The sequence below is a fragment of the Phaenicophaeus curvirostris genome, chromosome 2, assembly GCF_032191515.1.
Source record: "Phaenicophaeus curvirostris isolate KB17595 chromosome 2, BPBGC_Pcur_1.0, whole genome shotgun sequence".
Classification (NCBI taxonomy): Eukaryota; Metazoa; Chordata; class Aves; order Cuculiformes; family Cuculidae; genus Phaenicophaeus; species Phaenicophaeus curvirostris.
In genome coordinates this window covers 28,397,046-28,415,414 of record NC_091393.1, presented here as the reverse complement: position 1 = coordinate 28,415,414, position 18,369 = coordinate 28,397,046, and the positions used below count along the sequence as shown (strand labels likewise).

Sequence of the window (18,369 nt, the reverse complement as noted above, 5' to 3'; positions counted from 1 at the left end):
TATGACTGATTTCATCATTATCTATAACTTAAAATGCAATCAATGACAAGTTTCAGAACGTAAACTGACCACCACTGGGCAAAGAGCTATCCTCTATTGCTCCATGAAGTCTCAACCATCTTACTTCTGACATCATGAGTCAGGAAGAAATAACTTCTTCTGAACCAAGAATCATAGAATAACCAGGTTGGAAGAGACCCACCGGATCATCGAGTCCAACCATTCCTATCAAACACTAAACCATGCCCCTTAGCACCTCGTCCATCCGTGCCTTAAACACCTCCAGGGAAGGTGAATCAACCACCTCCCTGGGCAGCCAAAAGAGAAAACAAACATTTGTGGTTTGTTGGTCTAATTAATTACTAGCAAGTACTACAATCAATTATTTTTCTTTGTTTCCAATATGCATCAGATTTGGTCACTCCTGGAGGTGGACTCAATCAGAAAGTTTTACAAGAAACCAAAAATACTTTTCTCTTATGCTATATATTCCTACAGGAAGAATGGAAGTAATCCACTCAGCCAGCCAAAGACCTACTTTATGGAACATAGCTTCAATTTCAGAGCAGATTCATGGCTTAAAGACACAATTCACTGGGCTGTGCAACTTACAAAGCTACTGATGCTACCATTGTATGTTTATACAATACAGATAGTATGTTGAAAGAGTATTTCCTTGAAAATCTCTAAGTACCAGATTGTAATGAGTTTATCAAATTGCTCTGAAAGTGACCTTTCTTCTTGTGGATATTTATGAATTGGGATTACTCTAACAGATTGTCATATGTTTGAATGCTTTCTGATGTATAATAACTCTTTTGAGGATGCTACACCTGAAATTAAATAAACATACAGATATAACTCATAAATAAAATATAATATACAAAATTACTTAACTTTCTTTCTCATAAATGTTGCCCAGAAAATGAACTGCTTCTCAGTAACAGCCAGTAAAAGCTACGTGATCTCCTCAGAAGTGTGTTATCTCAAACAATGAAGACATACATTAAGTCTCCTGTGCTCATTAAAAGAACTGTTTGGATTTGTATTTCCCTTACTGAGACTAACCCCTGCTTCTTCTTTAGGGGCTTGCTTATTCTGCTTCTTCTGCAGAATAAATCACAGGGTTCCACAAGAGACCCATCTGCCTTGAGGGCTTCAAAAGTTTTAATACCTTTTGTAAAATCCTTTTTAGTGGCCCTATGATTGTGAACAACACAGCCTGAAAATCGTAATGAAATCAGGAAGTGACAGCTGGGAAGAAATAAGGACAATGAAAGAACTTAAATCTCCGTAGACCAGAAGTAGGAAATTTAACTGAAAGTTTGAATGGAGAATATGAAGTAAGTAATCTGTCATCTCTCAGATGAAGGTGATATGCACTGAAACCAATTAGAAGACTTAAAGGATTTTGGAAGGAACTGAAGAGAGGAAACTCTAAATTATCTTCTTGGTAGAGTTCTGAGGCCCACAAAGAAGAGAAGAAATAAAATACCAGAGATCAATAGTGGGCTGGAGAACCAGAGGTAAAATAAGGGCTTTGGCTCTGCACTACACTATAAATGGGGGTCTTCATACAGTATGGAGAATCTCCAGAAAGGATTAACTGGAACAGAAGATAAAAAAACCCACTTAAATAAAAGAGAAAGGTGTCAAAATGACAAATCAAGCAGAAACAGAAATTTCCTTTCTCACAGACAAATTGAATTCTGCCATACAGAAGAAGAGAACAGTACTTTACTTCCCAAACTTAAGGGTTTGAAGATAAATCCGATGATAGAAATTCTTCATGGTTTGACAGAGTGGACATTATGGACACAAACATAACAACGAAAGTAGAAGTGTACCAAACCAGACCAAGGGCCTGTTGTCTCGAGTACCATCTTTGGCAGCAATAAGCGGAGGATACATAGAAAAAGAATGTGAAATATAAACCAATCTTACAATGTTTTTCCCTAATGTACCTCCATAGTTTTGCAGCAGTCAGTATTCCAAATGAAAATATTTAGCCTGACTTTAAAGGATTTAATAACAATTAACTTTTTAAAACTATTAGCAACTAACTGGAAATCAGAAAATTCTGAGTAGAGTCAGCAGTGGCCCAGGTGGCCAAGAAGGCCAATGGCATCTTGGCTTGGATCAGAAACAGTGTGGCCAACAGGACCAGAGAGGTTATTCTGCCCTTGGACTCAGCACTGGTGAGACTGCAGCTCAAATACTGTGCTCAGTTTTGGGTCCCTTGCTACAAAAAGGATGTTGAGGTCCTGGAGCGAGTACAGAGAAGAGCAACAAAGCTGGTGAAGGGGCTGGAGAACAAGTCTTACAAGGAGTGGCTGAGAGAGCTGGGGGTGTTTAGCCTGGAGAAGAGGAGGCTGAGGGGAGACCTCATTGCTCTCTACAACTACCTGAAAGGAGGTTGTGGAGAGGAGGATGTTGGACTCTTCTCCCAAGTGACAGGCAATAGGACAAGAGGGAATGGCCTCAAGCTGCACCAGGGCAGGTTCATATTGGACATTAGGAAAACATTTTTCTCTAATGTGCAGATGAGGTACTTAAGGACTTGGTTTAGTGGCAGATAGGTGTGGTTGGACTTGATGATCTCAGAGTTCTGCTCCAATCTCGTGATTCTATGAGTCTATGATAGCCTATGGTACTGCTTTACACTAAATAACCTGAGTTATCCATGCCCCTGAAGGTTGGTGATAGGCTAGGGAATAGTGGTTACAACACAGCTGCATCTTATATGAACAAACAATGGATAATCCTAGGTGGTAATTTATGTAGTTGGAGAAAATTAATTTCAACCAGCATTTGCCACCTGAAAAGGTTTGAAAGTGCTACAAAGTTTTTTATCATATTCTTTCCCCATGATATTTTCAAATTTTGGTAGTTCAGAAACTTATAATGATCCAAGGGCTGGACCACCTCCCATGTGAGGACAGGATGAGAGAGTTGGGGTTGTTCAGCCTGGAGAAGAAAAGGCTCCAAGGAGACCTTATAGTGACCTTGCAGTACCTGAAGGGGATACAAGAAAGCTTGGGAGGATCTTTGTAAAAAGGCCTGGAGGGATAGCACTAGGGGTAATGGCTTTACATTGGAAAGGGGCAGATTTAAACTAGATGTAAGGAGTAACCTCTTCATGATGAGGGTGGTGAGGCACTAGAACGTGTTGCCCAGGGAAGCTGTGGCTGCCCCATCCCTGGAGGGGTTCAAGGCCAGGTTGGATGAGGCCTTGGGAGGCCTGGTCCAGTGGGAGGTGTCCCTGACCATGGCAGGGAGTGGGAACTAAATGACCTTTAAGGTCCTTTTCAACTCAAACCGTTCTATGATTCTATGATTATAAATATTAAAACCTTCTGGTGCTTACTGAAAATAAAACTGGTTCTGAGTGGCCTGATGTTTCAGGGTAACATAAGACATCCTGATGTCTTTGGGCACTGATTAAGGTTAAATTCCACTTATCTTCCTCATTGCTTTTAATTAATTGTATAGGTCCATTATGATGCAGAGCATGTCAGCAGAATTTAAAACTGTGTTGGCCTTATGTAAAGCATAGACTGCTGGATCAAGTGAAATGGCTGATTCAGACAAAAGTAGAGAATACGGCACTGCAAGTTTTGGGTTGTGAAGTTAGTAAGTCTAACTTCCCTCACTTGCCCTGATTGTTGCACTGTGCACTCCCATGTTGAGAGTGAACTCAATTATTTGACTAAGTCGTGATCCCATCTATGAAGCCGAAAATTCCATGTGCACAAATTTCAACAACAATACAATACTGTGAATATTCCCTGAGCAGCATGTATCATCTAATTCCAAACCCGCTGGACAAGTCTGCTAAAGACTCCATCCAACCTGGCCTTGAAACCCTCCAGGGATGGGGCAGCCACAACTTCCCTGGGCAACCTGGGCCAGGGCCTCATCACTCTCATGGTTAAGAAATTCCTCCTAATATCTAGTCTAAATCTGTCCCTCTCCAGTTTATACCCATTGCCCTTCATCCTATCACTCCAGGCCTTTGTAAAAAAGTCCCTCCCCAGCTTTCCTGTAGCCCCTTCAGGTACTAGAAGGTCGCTATAAGGTCTCCTCGGAGCCTTCTCTTCTCCCAGCTGAACAATCTCAACTCTCTCAGCCTGTCCTCATATGGGAGGTGCTCCAGCCCTCTCATCATCTGTGTAGCCTCCTGTAGACCTGTTCCAGGAGCTCCATCTCTTTCTTATGCTGAGGATTGAAGAACTGGACATAGGACTGCAGGTGAGACCTCACAAGAGAGGAATAGAGGGGCAGAATCCCCTCCCTCCCTGCTGGCCACGCTGCTTTGGATGCAGCCCAGGACACAGTTGGCCTTCTGGGCTGTGAGTGCACACTGTTGGCTCATGTGGACCTTCTAATCAATCAGCACCTCAAGTCCTTCTCCTCAGGGCTCTGAATCACATCATCTCCCAACCTGTATTAAAGCCGCGATTGCCCCGACTTATGTGTAGGACCTTGCAATTGGCCTTGTTGAACCTCATGAGATTCTCTCATTCTGGGGCGTGGAAATCAACTGACTCCTGTGCCTTTGCTGGGCTAGCACGTTGCCTGGCACCGTTTCACCTTGTGCCAGTGAATGCTTTCCAATACAAAACTAGAGCAGATTTTGGGAGGTAACGGAATGAACAGCTTGCAAGTGATTATCCTGGTTTGAAGAGTAAGACAATTTAATATTATGGAGGGTACCATTCTTGGCCACCTGGTTTCCACTGCCAGGGAACAGTCCCAGGCATTTAGTTTACTAGTACAGGCAGAGCCTCTTAAGTGTGAGAGAAGATTCATTAATTTAACTGGATTGGAGCCAGAGTGCTCAGTCATTTGTATAATCAAATTCTAAAGAGAGGTAATAATATTTTAAATTATATTTTAGTATTACTGATTGCTCATTAATATGTAATCAATCAACCCTTTAAATTTCTGAGTCAACTTTTACATGAATTTATTGCTCACTAAGGAGTGCTTCAGGCAGGATTCTATATAGAAGTCCTGACATTGACAGTTGTGGATTCACAAAGTGGGTATCTGGTTCAAAAGCATCTTTCATTTCCACCTGAACTCAATGGCATTTTGAGAAACCTGTGTTAAACTGCGTGGACAAAAAGACAGCAGATGGGCTTCTGTGTAAGTAAAAGTATTGCCTAGGGACATTAAGAATAGATAATTTAAACCGTATTTACATGGTGCCAAAACAAAGACCTGTCACTTAAAACTTCAGAACTGCTCTGAAATCATTAGCAGCACCCCCAAAGCCCACAAAATGCTGCCCATCATCAGACAAGATACCAAGGACAAAAGGAAAGCTCATTTTTGCAGGTGATTTTGCTCTGTGTAAAAGCCAGACACGGACCTGACATAGGTGTGGTTCTGGCCTCTGTCTCTCAGGAAGGACACGGGAGACTGGAGGAGGGCACCAGAAACATGAAGAAGATGGGGGAGCTGCCTCATAAGGAGAGGAGAGCTGCCTCCATACTCACCTGTATGGAGGAGTCTGAAGAGGATATGATCAAGGCTGCAGGGTCAGAAAAGCAGTACAGGTAAGGCAGCAGTGAAAAACAGACCATGGATAACAGGGGAACTCTGCTAAGAAGGAAGATAACCTAATGATGAAGGACACTGGAATGGCTAAAGTACTTAGTGCTTTCTTTGTCTTGGTCTTCACTGGCAAGATCTTCTTTATGGTCTCCCAGTTCTTCATGTGTGGTAGCAAAGATCTGAGGAGAACGTGCTACTCATGGTGGAGGAGAATCAAGTTAGGGACTACTTCACCTGGTTGTACACAGGTCAATAGCGCTCAATGGCATTCAAGAGTACTGAGAGGGCTAGCTGATGCGGTTGCAAGGCTGCCAAAATCTAATCAGCAGCCGATAACAAGTGCCATTCCTCAGGAACCAGTCCTTCATCAGTGCCAGAGAGGAAGAAGTGGAAGGATCCTTTGTAAGTCTGCAAGAAACCTCATGCTGGTAGGAGTGGTTGGTGCACTGGAGGGTAGAGCTGCCAGTCTGGAGGAGCTCAACAAGCTGCAGGAGCATGTTGACAGAAACATCATGAGTTCAGCCTGATGCTAAGCTCCTCATCTGCAATGTGTTGGCACAGACTGGCCAATGGCTGGCTAAAAAAAACTCCTTGAATAAAAGAACCCAGAGATTTTCATGCCCTCGTACAAGACAAGCAAACTGGAGTCCAGCTGAGGAAGATGGTTTTGTTTAGCCTGGAGAAGAGAAAGATAAAAGGGGACCTAAGTACAGTCTTTCATTATCTCAAAGGGGTTTGTAAAGAAGATGCAGCCTTCTTTTAGAAAAGACATTCAGCAAAATGGACTGGAACAGGCTGCCCAGGGAGGTGGTTGAGTCCCCTGCCCTGGAGGTGTTTAAGGGACGGGTGGATGAGGTGCTGAGGGCCATGGTTTAGTATTTGATAGGAATTGTTGGACTCGATGATCCGATGGGTCTTTTCCAACGTGGTGATTCTGTGATTCTATGAAAAGACAAAATGTGAGGATCACAACTTACAACAAAAAAAATATCAGTTGGCCACAAGGAAAAGGTCTTTCACGATCACACTGTGAACAGACTTATCAAAAAGGATGTAGAAACTCCCTCCTTGGAGATTTTCAAAAGTCTGCTGGACAAGACTCTGAGCAACCTGATCTAAATTTGAAGAGTGCCCTGTTTTAAACAGGAAATCGGACTAGATGAGCTCTTTATGACCTTTTAACCTAAATTATTCTGTGGTACTTTAACTTTTCTTCATTCTGTGTTACCTTGCAAGAGTTGAAATTTTAGTTTCCAATATTTTTTATGAGAGTCCTTGAAGAGTACATCTCTGTAAGTGAAATAACATGATTGAACATGCAAACACCTCATGGGAGTTATAATTTTTTCAATGCATTGCAGGGGGGAGAGCTTTAGCTACGGATGTCGGTGCCAGGGAAAACTGCAGGTATCATGCTCCCATGATTGTCTAAAAGAACTGTATAATGGATCATGTGTCATCATAAGGAAGCGTAGATTACTACTGGGATTGCTTTGAAAGGAAGCTTGTAAATTCAGTTTAGTAAAAATAACGAATTTCTTCATTGTGACGACAGGAATGTCAATTGTTCAATGTCAATATTGAAATAAAAGCTTTTGACTGCTCCTACCGTGAATTTTTCAGAATCATAGAATCATAGAATAGTTTGGGTTGGAAGGGACCTTGAAGATCATCTAATTTCAACCCCCCTGCCATGGGCAGGGACACTTCCCACTGGATCAGGTGCCCAAGCCCCATCCAACCTGGCTTTGAACCCCTCCAGGGATGGGGCAGCCACAGCTTCCCTGGGCAACCTGGGCCAGGGCCTCACCACCCTCAGTGTGAAGAATTTCCTCCTGATTTCTAGTGTAAATCTTCCCCTCTCCATTTTATAGCCATTCCCCCTCATCCTATCACTCCATGCTCTTGTAAAAAGTCCCTCTCCAGCTTTCTTGTAGCCCCTTCAGGTACTGGAAGGTCTCCCCAGAGCCTTGTCTCCTCCATGCTGAACAACCCCAACTCTCTCAGCCTGTCATGTGCAACTCCTGGAAAAATTATGAAGGTTACATTTCCCCCATGCTTCAGGAGAAAACCAAATGTGAAAAGGCAGAATTACCTGTTAGACAGAAATGCTACATTTCAGCTGTATAAAAACACTACTGAACACCGTCCCTCTCAAGAGTTCCAAATATTTTTGAACTACAATGCAAACAGCCCTACCACCATCTTTCCATAAATATTACTGAACTGCAATGAAAGAAATGTGGAATCATTCATGAGCATCTCAGTGTATTCTGTCTTATTGCCCTCGTTCGTGGTTTTTATTAAGGTATTGTGAGCATTCACATTAACTCAAATGAGAAAAAAAGGAAATTGAGGCTCATTACTTTTTCTTTCTTATCTGATATGAGGCTTTAATTTGCAGGAGGCAAATTATGATGGAGACATTATGTCTTTCTTCACCGAGATCTTTCTAAAACATCACAAATTTTTTTTTTCCCTAAAATAAAACTTTTTGACCAGAAAGCAAAGTTAGTCTACAAATGAGTGCATATGGTTGTACTGATCTGGGCTAGAAAAGAGTTAATTTTCTTCACAGTAGCTGGCAGAGTGTTACGGTTTGGATTTGAGAACAAAACAGTGTTGACAACACAGGGATGTTTCAGTTATTGCTGAGCAGTGCTAACACAGCACCAAAGCCATGGGGAAGTACTGAATGAATTCCTTGTTTTGCATTGGCTGCACACACAGCTTTTGCTTTACCTGTTAAACTGTCTTCGTCTCAACCTACAAGTTTCCTCACTTCCACCCTTCCGATTGTCTATCCCATCCCACTCAGGTGACGGAGCGGCTGGGTGGGGCCGAGTTGCCTATCAGGGTTAAACAATGGTACCTAAAAAATACCCAAGGATGATTTAATCACACAGGAAAAGGGGAGAGGAGCCTCACCATCATCATAGCCTCACCAAAAAAAAAAAAATAAAAGGCAGCATTTGTTCAGGAATGGCTTTCAAAACATCTTCTTTAACAAAGTTACCTTTTTCTCCTGGAGGTCCAACTCTGCCTGGACGACCTGGAGCACCTTTCTCCCCCTTTTCTCCAGCCTCCCCTGTTGATACAAGAAGAAACAAAAATAAGAATCATATTAAACCAAGACTATTTTCTGTTGAAGGCAGTGAGAAGACTGCCATTCTCCATACAGAAAATAAAAAACTACTATAAAAAGAGGGAGGGAAAATAAAAGCAGATGGGGTCTGATTTAATGGCTTTACTTGATGTGTGGAGAACAGTTTCCCACAATTGGCACAGACACTGACAAAGCCAAAGTCAATATATTACTGAATTCTCATGCAATGGGTCTAGTTCTGTGGAAGTTATTCATATCATCAACCTCCCAAAAGCCCAACAATGCAATTCACTTAGCATAGAATAAACTATTCCACTCAGAAGTGACCTGCAACAATCATCCAGTCCAACTGCCTGACCACTTCAGGGCTGCTCAAGTTAAAGCATGTGGTTCAGTGTCCAACATAATGTTTCTTAAACACTGACAGGCACGGGGCATTGACCACCTCTCTAGGAAGCCTGTTCTGGTGTTTGATCATCCTCTCAGTAAAGAAATGCTTCCTAATGTCAAATCTGAACCTCCTCTGATGCAGCTGTGAACCATTCCCACGTGTCCTATAACTTGTACCAGCGAGAAGCTCAAGTAGAAGCTTCAGAATTAAGCTCCAACAAGCACATAAACTTCTGTTTCTGTGTTCACTTAACACTTCCTGAGTATCTGCTAAAGACACGCTTAAGTCTCTGGTGAAAATGGCTTAACAATAATATCAAATTAAAAAAAAGAAAAGAAAAGAAAAAAGTTTATGCCATTTACGGAGTAAGGATGGATCAGGCCTACAGGAAGGCATTGTTACGTCCTACATCCCTCATTTAAATTATCATTTTTAGTATCTCCTAATCCATCGTCTCAGTTACATACTGTGCCTTTTAATCTCTGTGGAACGAACCACTGTGCCTTGTACTTGTCTGCATGTGACTCATGGTGCATTGATATTCAGCGTATTTAAACACCAGTTTCTGTAAATGTTTGCCCCTTGTGCCTTTCATTGGCAATTTGGGGATGTTTACTTTGTTCCTCCCCCTACTGTTCCAGTTTGCCATTGACATAAAACTAAAATCTGTTAAACAAACAGTTTAGGGAATGATTTACATAGCCATCTTTACAAAAAAAAAGGCATGTGAAGGAGAAGGCTCTGTGGTTTCTACAGAAAAGAAAGAGTCAGGATCTAATAGCCAGAGCCAGCAAAACTCACCTGAAGGCTCAATGCTGTATTTCTACAAGAGAGAGTGAGCGTTAGCAGCTCTCCAGGAAGCTGAAGGGAGCACCACAGTAGGGAAGTCAACAGTTCATTGACTCATAGAATCACTAGGTTGGAAAAGACCTTTGAGATCATCAGGATAAACCGTATTTGTCCACTACTAGGTCATATCCCTAAGCACTTCATCTACCTGTCTTTTAAACCCCTCCAGGGATGGGGACTTCACCTCCCTAGGCAGCCTCTGTCAGTGCTTGAGAACCCTTTTGGTGAAGAAATTTTTCTTGATGTCCAATCTGAACCTGCCCTGGGGCAGCTGGAAGCCATTCCCTCTCATCCTATCATCTATTGCTTGGGTGACAAGACCAACACCCACCTCTCCACAACCTCCTTTCAGGCAGTTTTACACAGTGATAAGGTCACCCCTCAGCCTTGTCTTCTCCAGGTTAAACAACCCCAGTTCTCTCAACTGGTCCTCATAACCCTTGTTCTCCAGCCCCTTTCCCAGCACTGTTGCTCTTCTCTGGATGTGCTCCAGCACCTCAAAGTCATTCCCTTGACTGAACAAGGGATTCAAGATGTAGCTTTGGTTACCATGTACCACTTGAGCTCTGCTCTCTGGTGTAGATCAAGCTCTGCTTTCTGGCAATTGTGCTTCAGAGAGGGTCCACAGCGATGCTGCGCAAAAACATGCTGAAACATGGTACATTGCAAATATGCAGCTCCCAGCTCTCTCTCTCCTTATTGCGGATGCAGGCGGCTGTGAGCTGAACTCCATCTCTTCTATTTTCATTCTCCAGGCTGCCAGCAGGCTCCAGCCCATCTTCCCTGCCTTCAAACATGCAAAAATAGGCCATTCTCTGACCTTAATGAGGACAAACTTCACATAATCCCCAGCGAGTAATATTGTTAGTATGAAACAGGCTATTATTTGGCACATTTGGGAATGTCACTTTTTTTATTATCAGGTAACCAATAGGCTTTGTGTGATTGCCTTTCCCCCTTAAGGCTGGTTATGAGTTCTTCGCTTCCCAAAGATAAATCCTGACAACGACTTTTCCCTGCTCCCTGGAGGCTGAGCGCAGGCTATTACAGCCGATTGCTTTACACGTTCTTCAGAGTGAAAGCTGTGCATTAGGGATCAATAAAATAGATCACTCTTGCTTCAGGCCATTACACTTGCCTGCATTTATTCTGATAATAAGATGACACTGCACTCCTCAGCGTGGGCGCTTCAGAAACTTTCTCTGGGAGGAGGTTACCCCGGTACAGGCCCAGCTACAGACCATTTTTGTTGCTGTCAGCTCTTTTAAACAGCAAAACCTTGGCCAAGAGGGACCGACTAGTGGTCCAAGTCGGCTTTGCTGTGTCTAAGTCCCTGGTTCTGCTGGATGCACCCTGAGCACTGCGCAAGCTGGGGAAGCAAAGCCTGTGCGGGTGTCATGGGCAACAAAACTGTTTGCTGCCAAGGAATACAATTTAATTTATAGCCAATTAACACTAGCTTTTAATTTTCCATTCCTGAATTAAGGTGAAAAACAAATGAATTTAGAGGAAGACATCTCTTCATCTCTCTTCTGATGTTCAGCCCTTGTACCACATGTCACATCTGGTCCTTTCAGAGCAGGAGGTTGGGATCAGTGCATCATGGTCCAACTGCTCCTGCTCCAGCAGCCACAGTCCCTTGTACTCAGTCTCCTCTCCATCCCAGGTGGCTCTCCTTGACTCCAGCCCTACTGCAGGAGGGAGCACCTTCTTCCTCAGTGCAACGCAGCCCCTGGTCACGCAGCTGAGATGGGGCAAGAGGTATCCAGCCGTGCCCCACAGAGCTGTGACAGCCCACAACCCAAAGAGATATTTAGCCTGAGTCCCAAACCGAGCTACAGCAGGGTCACAGGTATCAGACACAGCACTGACACTACTACAAGTTTCTTGCCCTGTCGTGCCTGAGAGATTTTGATCATTCAAATAATGTATCTTAACACTGCTGTCAATCCTTCTGTGAATTCTTTGGGATTATGTTTGAATCCCACCTGCCTTGAGCTGTGCCATCTATTGTAACGAAATAGCAAACCAAATGGTAACTACATCAACATATTGATGAGAATCTCTGCATGAGCCAGTAACGTGTGCTCGCAGCCCAGAAGGCCAACGGTGTCCTGGGCTGCATCAAAAGCAACGCGGCCAGCAGGACGAGGGAGGGGAACCTGCCCCTCTATTCCTCTCCTGTGAGACCTCACCTGGAGTATTGTGTCCAGTTCTGGAATCCTCAACAAGAGGATGATCCGAGGGCTGGAGCACCTCCCATATGAGGACAGGCTGAGAGAGTTGGGGTTGTTCAGCCTGGAGAAGAGAAGGCTCCAAGGAGACCTTATAGTGACTTTCCAGTGCCTGAAGGGGCTACAGGAAAGCTGGGGAGGGGCTGTTCACAAAGGCTTCTGATAGGACAAGGGGCAACAGGTAAAAGCTGGAGAGGGGCACATTTAGACTAGACATAAGGAGGAACTTCTTCACGATGAGAGTGCTGAGGCCCTGGTCCAGGTGCCCAGAGAAGTTGTGGCTGCCCCATCCCTGGAGGGGTTCAAGGCCAGGTTGGATGGGGCTTGGAGCCCCTGATCCAGCGGGAGGTGTCCCTGCCCATGGCAGGGGTGGAATGGATGGGCTTTAAGGTCCCTTCCGACCCAAACTATTCTATGATTCTATGTGAGCTATTAAGCATTCTTTGGCTGGTGATAACTTTCTTCCGTTACTCAGATTCCCTGTGTGAGTAGACACAACAAGTGTGGGTGTAAAAAGATTGGGTTTATTCTATTTATGTAGCATCAACTTTTTTAGATATGGTATGTTGCTGAGACTATTAAGACAATTACTGCTTTGGATCCTAGAAGGGAGACATAACAAAGCAGAAAACCAAGAATTCAAGCTTTGTAAGACTGTTACACGTTAATTTTTCCCCTCAATAGTAGTAACTTCAGCCTCATAGGCCTATCAAGAGGAACAGGACTTTAGGAAGAACATGAGTGAGCAACGCAGAGAGGTTTCATCATCTACCCCTTCTTCACACACAACACAGTTTTCCCACTATTAATATTGTTGTTTTTCTAAAATACGGATGACTGCTGTCTGGATTCTCAGAGTCACGTTATTTTTCCCTTCTGCATTTCATCTTATGCCTTTATTCTCCTGAGGTTATAAAAAAAAAAATAAATCAGTCCCTAAGACCTAAGCTGCTGACCTTAAACTCATTTGTGCCTTTTTCTATTCTTAGTGTCTTCACTGGCTTTCTTCATCTTTCATTTCCACCTGCATTCTCATCTCATCCCCCTTCCGATACCCCTTTTTATTCTGCGGGCTCCTAATTGGCTTTGTGTCATTTTCTTATTTCTTCTTTTCTTTTATTTTTAGTTTCCAGTCTCTCCTCTCAGTCTCATTCTTTGTGCTTTTCTTTTCTCTTTTCCCTTTAGCTCTTCCTGTTCTTCTGACATTTCACCATCACGCTCCCCTGCTTTTGGGTACTTTTCCTTGGTGTCTTTCTCTTTCACCTCCTCATTTGGGCTCCACTTTCTGCACCACCTCTCCTACATTTTTTTCCCTTTCACGCATCCCATGGTCTCCTTCATGTCTTCCAATCATTCCGTGTACCTGTTTTATCCCAAATTCCAACTGACTCATGCCCGGGTTTGTGTTCTTCCATCACTGGAGATGTTTCCAGCAGCACAGAGGACGAGATGGGGAGGATCTGAAAGCCGCAGTAAACGAATCGCACTGTGTGGGAGCTGAAACTTGGGCACCCAGCCACAAATACGCTCTGCATAAAGGAAGCCTTGGCCACCAAAATGGGTTGGAGTCGTGCCAGCGGAGGACAGGAGAATCTCATTACCAGTTCTCTGAGCCAGTGACAGCCCTCTGACAACGTAGCTGGAGCACTTACAGCTTTTTAGGGATTTCACATTAGCTGGGGCTGTATCAGGACATCTTGTGCTTCACCAAATTTGTACATCAATCTCTCTCATTTTTGCATTCTTGAAGTGCAGTGAAATCATTAATACATGATGGTTTTCAGGCCTTTTTTTTGTTTCCTGGCTTGGGGTTGCCTTCTGAGTAAGGGCCAGGCTGCCTTTCTGTTTATACATTTTAAAATAAATGGGCAAAGGAGGGGATTCTGCCCCTCTGTTCCTCTCTTGTGAGACCCCACCTGGAGTATTGTGGCCAGTTCTGGAATCCTAAACATAAGAAGGAGATGGAGCTGTTGGAACAGGTCCAGAGGAGGCTACAAGGACGATCCGAGGGCTGGAGCACCTTCCCTATAAGGATTTCCATCCAACTTGGCCTTGAACACCTCCAGAGACAGGGCAGATACAACTTCCCTGGGAAACCTGTTCCAGTGCCTCATTGCTTTCATGTGAAGAAATTCCTCCTTATGTCTAGTCTAAATCTGCCCCTCTCCAGTTTATACCCATTGCCTCTCATTCTATCCCTCCAAGCCCCTCCCTGGCTTTCTTGTAGACCCTTCAGGTACTGGAAGGTGGCTCTAACATCTCCTCGGAGCCTTCTCTTCTCCAGGCTGAACAACCCCGACTCTCTCAGCCTGTCAGATGTTACGCTTCAGCACAAATAGCAGAGCCTCCGTAACAAGTTTCTGTTACTGACTAAACAGGCTAGGATTTCACACTATACTGGAAGCTACCTCTTTAAAATGTTAATTCCTCCTAGCCGTTGATTTCATCTCTAATGTAATACTTTTTTGCTACAGAAAGATCAATAATTTATTATGCCTCTTTTTTGGGCAATAGTTTAGGTGCACATTTTGTAAAAGTGTTGCTTTTGTAAACAGAAACTATAGAAATGTCAAAAATCTAAATTAATTTTTTTTTGTCTTCTAAAGGGCATTTGAACATTTATAAAGGAAGGGAAGACAAGCAGACTAGAAAATACAAACTAGTTCGCATTAGTACTTCACAAAATGGCAGTTGGAAACCTTTCCAGATATAAAGTAAGGTTTGATTTTACAGTCTTTGTGTCTGTGCACCATTCGTGAGCATAAACACAGAAAGCAACCAGGCAGCGTGTCAGAGTACCAAGCACTACTCAACAGAAGCAAGTCTGGGAAACTTTGGCACACATTCTCTGATCTGTGCTCATTTTAACAGGCTGAAGTTCATCTTAGGAACCTTAAAATTCTGATTTTAAGGAGGCTACAAACAGACAAATAAGAGGACAACTGAAAGGCATCTTCTTTGTCTCAGTTAGAAACAGTCAGCGGTGCAAATGAGCCTGTTAGAAAGAAAGGATTAGTATTTGAATGATGGAGTAGATTTCCACATTACCTTTGAGGCCTGGAACAAGGATTTGAACAGAGCAGGACTCCTCTGCAATATGTTGAGGATATCCAGACTTTAGCAGTGACAGGAAGGCAAGGCTAATTAGAGTCACCAAGAAAACCAGATCTCTCTTCATAATGAGCACTTGCAGGTCACTGACTCCTAAACAAAAGAATGAATAAACAGTTATAAGAATTCCAAAGACTTTCAACAGTTCTGAACATAGGCAGCATCCTTCTACAAATACAGCGTGGTTTTGTGTGTCATAACCCGCACGGCACGAGAAGGACACGTGCAGGTCCTCTGAGCAGGTTGTGCGTTCCACAGGCGTACACGAAACACGCAGCAGCGCATTCAGCAGTTTGTTTTGACACTGGACTGGGTAAAATTAAGCTCAGAAGATATTTAGTCATGGAGATTAAGCAAGGCTAATGACAGGCAATCCTGCATTCACAATTTCTCATTGGAGGCAAGGATCGGGAAAGGCGAAGGGAGAAAATATAACACATGGGCTTGCACTGAAAGATGTTAGTACTAAGCTGCCACTTAGAAAGAGTGGATACTGCTCTAAAGAGGCAATTTAGCAGACAATGAGACCAACCTAAAAGCCTAAATTTCACTTCCCATCTACCTGAGCACTGAAACCTGTGCCCAGTAAATTGCCTGATACAATAGCCATCATGCAACTCGTTGAGGGTTGGGAGGGAGGTAATATTTCACAATACCATGCAATGAAGTTACATCAAAGTCCTCAATAAATCGTCAAAAGATTCACCTCTGAAGCATAACCCTTGCCTAAGCCCACAAGTGAAATGGCTTGCCTGATATTAGGTTCTGAAGAGAGATCTCAGAAAACCATAGCACAGAAATAGAGTTTGAGTGCAAGGGCCATCAAACGTCGATATGTAGGGGGCCTGTAGAAAAACCCTTTGACAATAACATTATTTATGTACTTCTGATAGGTTTTCCCAGTCCTTCTTTCACCTCGGCTCTGTACTACGCAAACAAGCTGAAAGTCATACCAGGGTTTCAAGAAAAAGGACTTGTATATCATCTTTTATAGCTACGACACAGACACATGCATTTTACACCTAGAGCAAAAAGACTGGGATATATTACTCTCCACTCCTTGGTTTCCTTCAAAAATAAGGCAAGTAGGATTAGGCACAGGTACGTGGGTCTGCAAGCTGGGGGCCTAGGATGGCAAATCTATTATTTTAAGGATGGCCTGAAGGCATAACCGCGTTTCATCAGGGACAGGAGAAAAAGGAGCCTCAGGATGAGAATGAGCTGGTGCAGTGGATACCAAAACATAAGGAATGGGTAAAGAGGAAGGCAAACTTCCCTCCACATGCAGTAAAAGTCAGTTTTTCTGATACTAGTAAAAAGCATCGCTGTAATTTGGAAACCCATCATCAACTCTGCTACATTTGGTAGATATCTTAGCACCAAGGCTACGTAGATTAGTTTAGAGCTGGAGGAGCAAATTACCCCTCTGAATATCTGTCCAGTAGGTGCTTCCATCATCCTCTAGGAGACAAAATGAGTAGGCTGCAGCAGTGGGGAGCAGATTTTGTCTTCTTCTTCACGTGAGGAGGGCATGGTATGAGTTATGGTAGAGATTGCCTTACAACACTCTCCCTACACCACCCCAGGCTACGACTATACTGAAGGGCTGGGGGGCTTCACAATACACACCCCAGTTCTCACTGCTCATCCAGATTTGGGGTGCAGGCTGTGAGCCCTTTTGACTCAAATCTCTTCCTCAGCTCTCCTTCCAAAGGAGAGCAAAGTACAGCAGGAGGACCATGACTGAAAAGAGCAGAGTGTATGCGTGGACCTGGGAAGAGCTCCTGGGTCAAGGGATAACTTGATACAGTCACCCTCTAACGGGCTACAGCGAGAGCAGAAAATCATCAGTGTTGGGCAATCCTCCCATGGAGCAAGGGAGGAACATGGACCATGGTTGGACTCGATGATCCAGTGGGTCTCTTCCAACCTGGTTATTCTATGATTCTATGATTTATCAGGGGATTTTCACATCCCCAGCCTACCACACTCCTGGAACAGAACAGCCCTGAAACACTTCATACACAAGCTCTGCTAACCAGAAAGAAGACCCAGGACAGCATGGACCGAAATAACACAGTTTCCACTAAGCTGTAATGTAACCATTTTATTTTCAAGGCCTCTGTCTCAATTTCCTATCACCTTTTAGTCCAGCAGATCACAATATAATCTTACTAGAGATGCATTTTGCACTGTCACAACATTCCTGTCAGGCTGCTAAGCAGTAATGTCATCTACAAAATATGAGACCGTAGGGTGCAGGTTCTGGAGGGACAATACTCCATCATAGATGCTTATGGTTGGTTTTTTTTTTTCTCCTGTCAGGAGCATTCAGCTCTCAAAATTTTGCTTATGCCGCTACAACTAAGATGACTGCAGCTCATATGTATGTCAGCTTTAAAATATCTAGCTCAGGTATTGCTCGGAGCACAGAAACCCACAGAAGTACAAACCTCAGCAGAGGCTGCTCAAATATTTAAGCCACGTTAAGTTCTGTCACCGTTGCAGCAACATCACTCAAGATTTACAAGAGAGCGGGTAAAATTGAATTTTGCCACCCTGAGTATGAGGAACGAGAGCTGGAGGAGGAGGAGGCACATCGCAGAGCTGGATCTAGAGAGCAGCAAGAGCTGGAGGGAAAGGCAAGAGTAATGGGAATTTGGATGTAAAGCTTCTACTGCCATGGAGAAGCAGCAGCCATCCCACCTCACCAGGGCTCTGACAAATGAAACCAACAGGTACATATTTGCTGTGTTCCTGTCCTCTGCTTTCTCAGGCTGCTGCGTCCTTCACCTACGCACAGAGCCAGCCCTGACTGCCAGAAACCACCTCATAGCCATTTTCTAAGGTTATACAATGTACAAGATCACCATCTTGATATAGTTTTGACACATCTGATCTCCGTGACGGTGCTTTTTATCCTCAGAACCTCATGTGCTTATTAAACGAGTTATTTCCCATACATTAAGCTTGAACCTGGCCGCACCTCCCCAAAAGGAGATTCCTAACCCCAGAGTACAAGGCACTGTGTCTAGGTCACGTTGCCAGGTTTTGTGGCAAAAAGAGACAAGGCTACCCATGATGGATACCACGAGCTCTGCTTTGTGACCTAGAGG

The 18,369-nt window shown here is 43.7% G+C and overlaps 2 protein-coding genes across 3 annotated transcripts in view; both read right to left on the bottom strand.

Annotated features, from left to right (window-relative positions):
• RNASEH1 (ribonuclease H1) overlaps window positions 1–18,369 on the bottom strand; it is a 77,148-nt gene that overhangs the window by 15,073 nt on the left and 43,706 nt on the right. The window lies entirely within an intron of this gene.
• The window catches only part of COLEC11 (collectin subfamily member 11), a 42,815-nt gene that overhangs the window by 8,031 nt on the left and 16,415 nt on the right, over window positions 1–18,369 (bottom strand). For both annotated transcript variants that reach the window (XM_069851603.1, XM_069851604.1), the window contains exons 2-3: window positions 15,191–15,346; window positions 8,579–8,650 (exon numbers count right to left, since the gene is read on the bottom strand). In XM_069851603.1, the coding sequence (XP_069707704.1) occupies window positions 8,579–8,650; window positions 15,191–15,320 (202 nt within the window). In that variant the 5' untranslated portion in view covers window positions 15,321–15,346. The remainder of the gene's footprint in view (window positions 1–8,578; window positions 8,651–15,190; window positions 15,347–18,369) is intronic.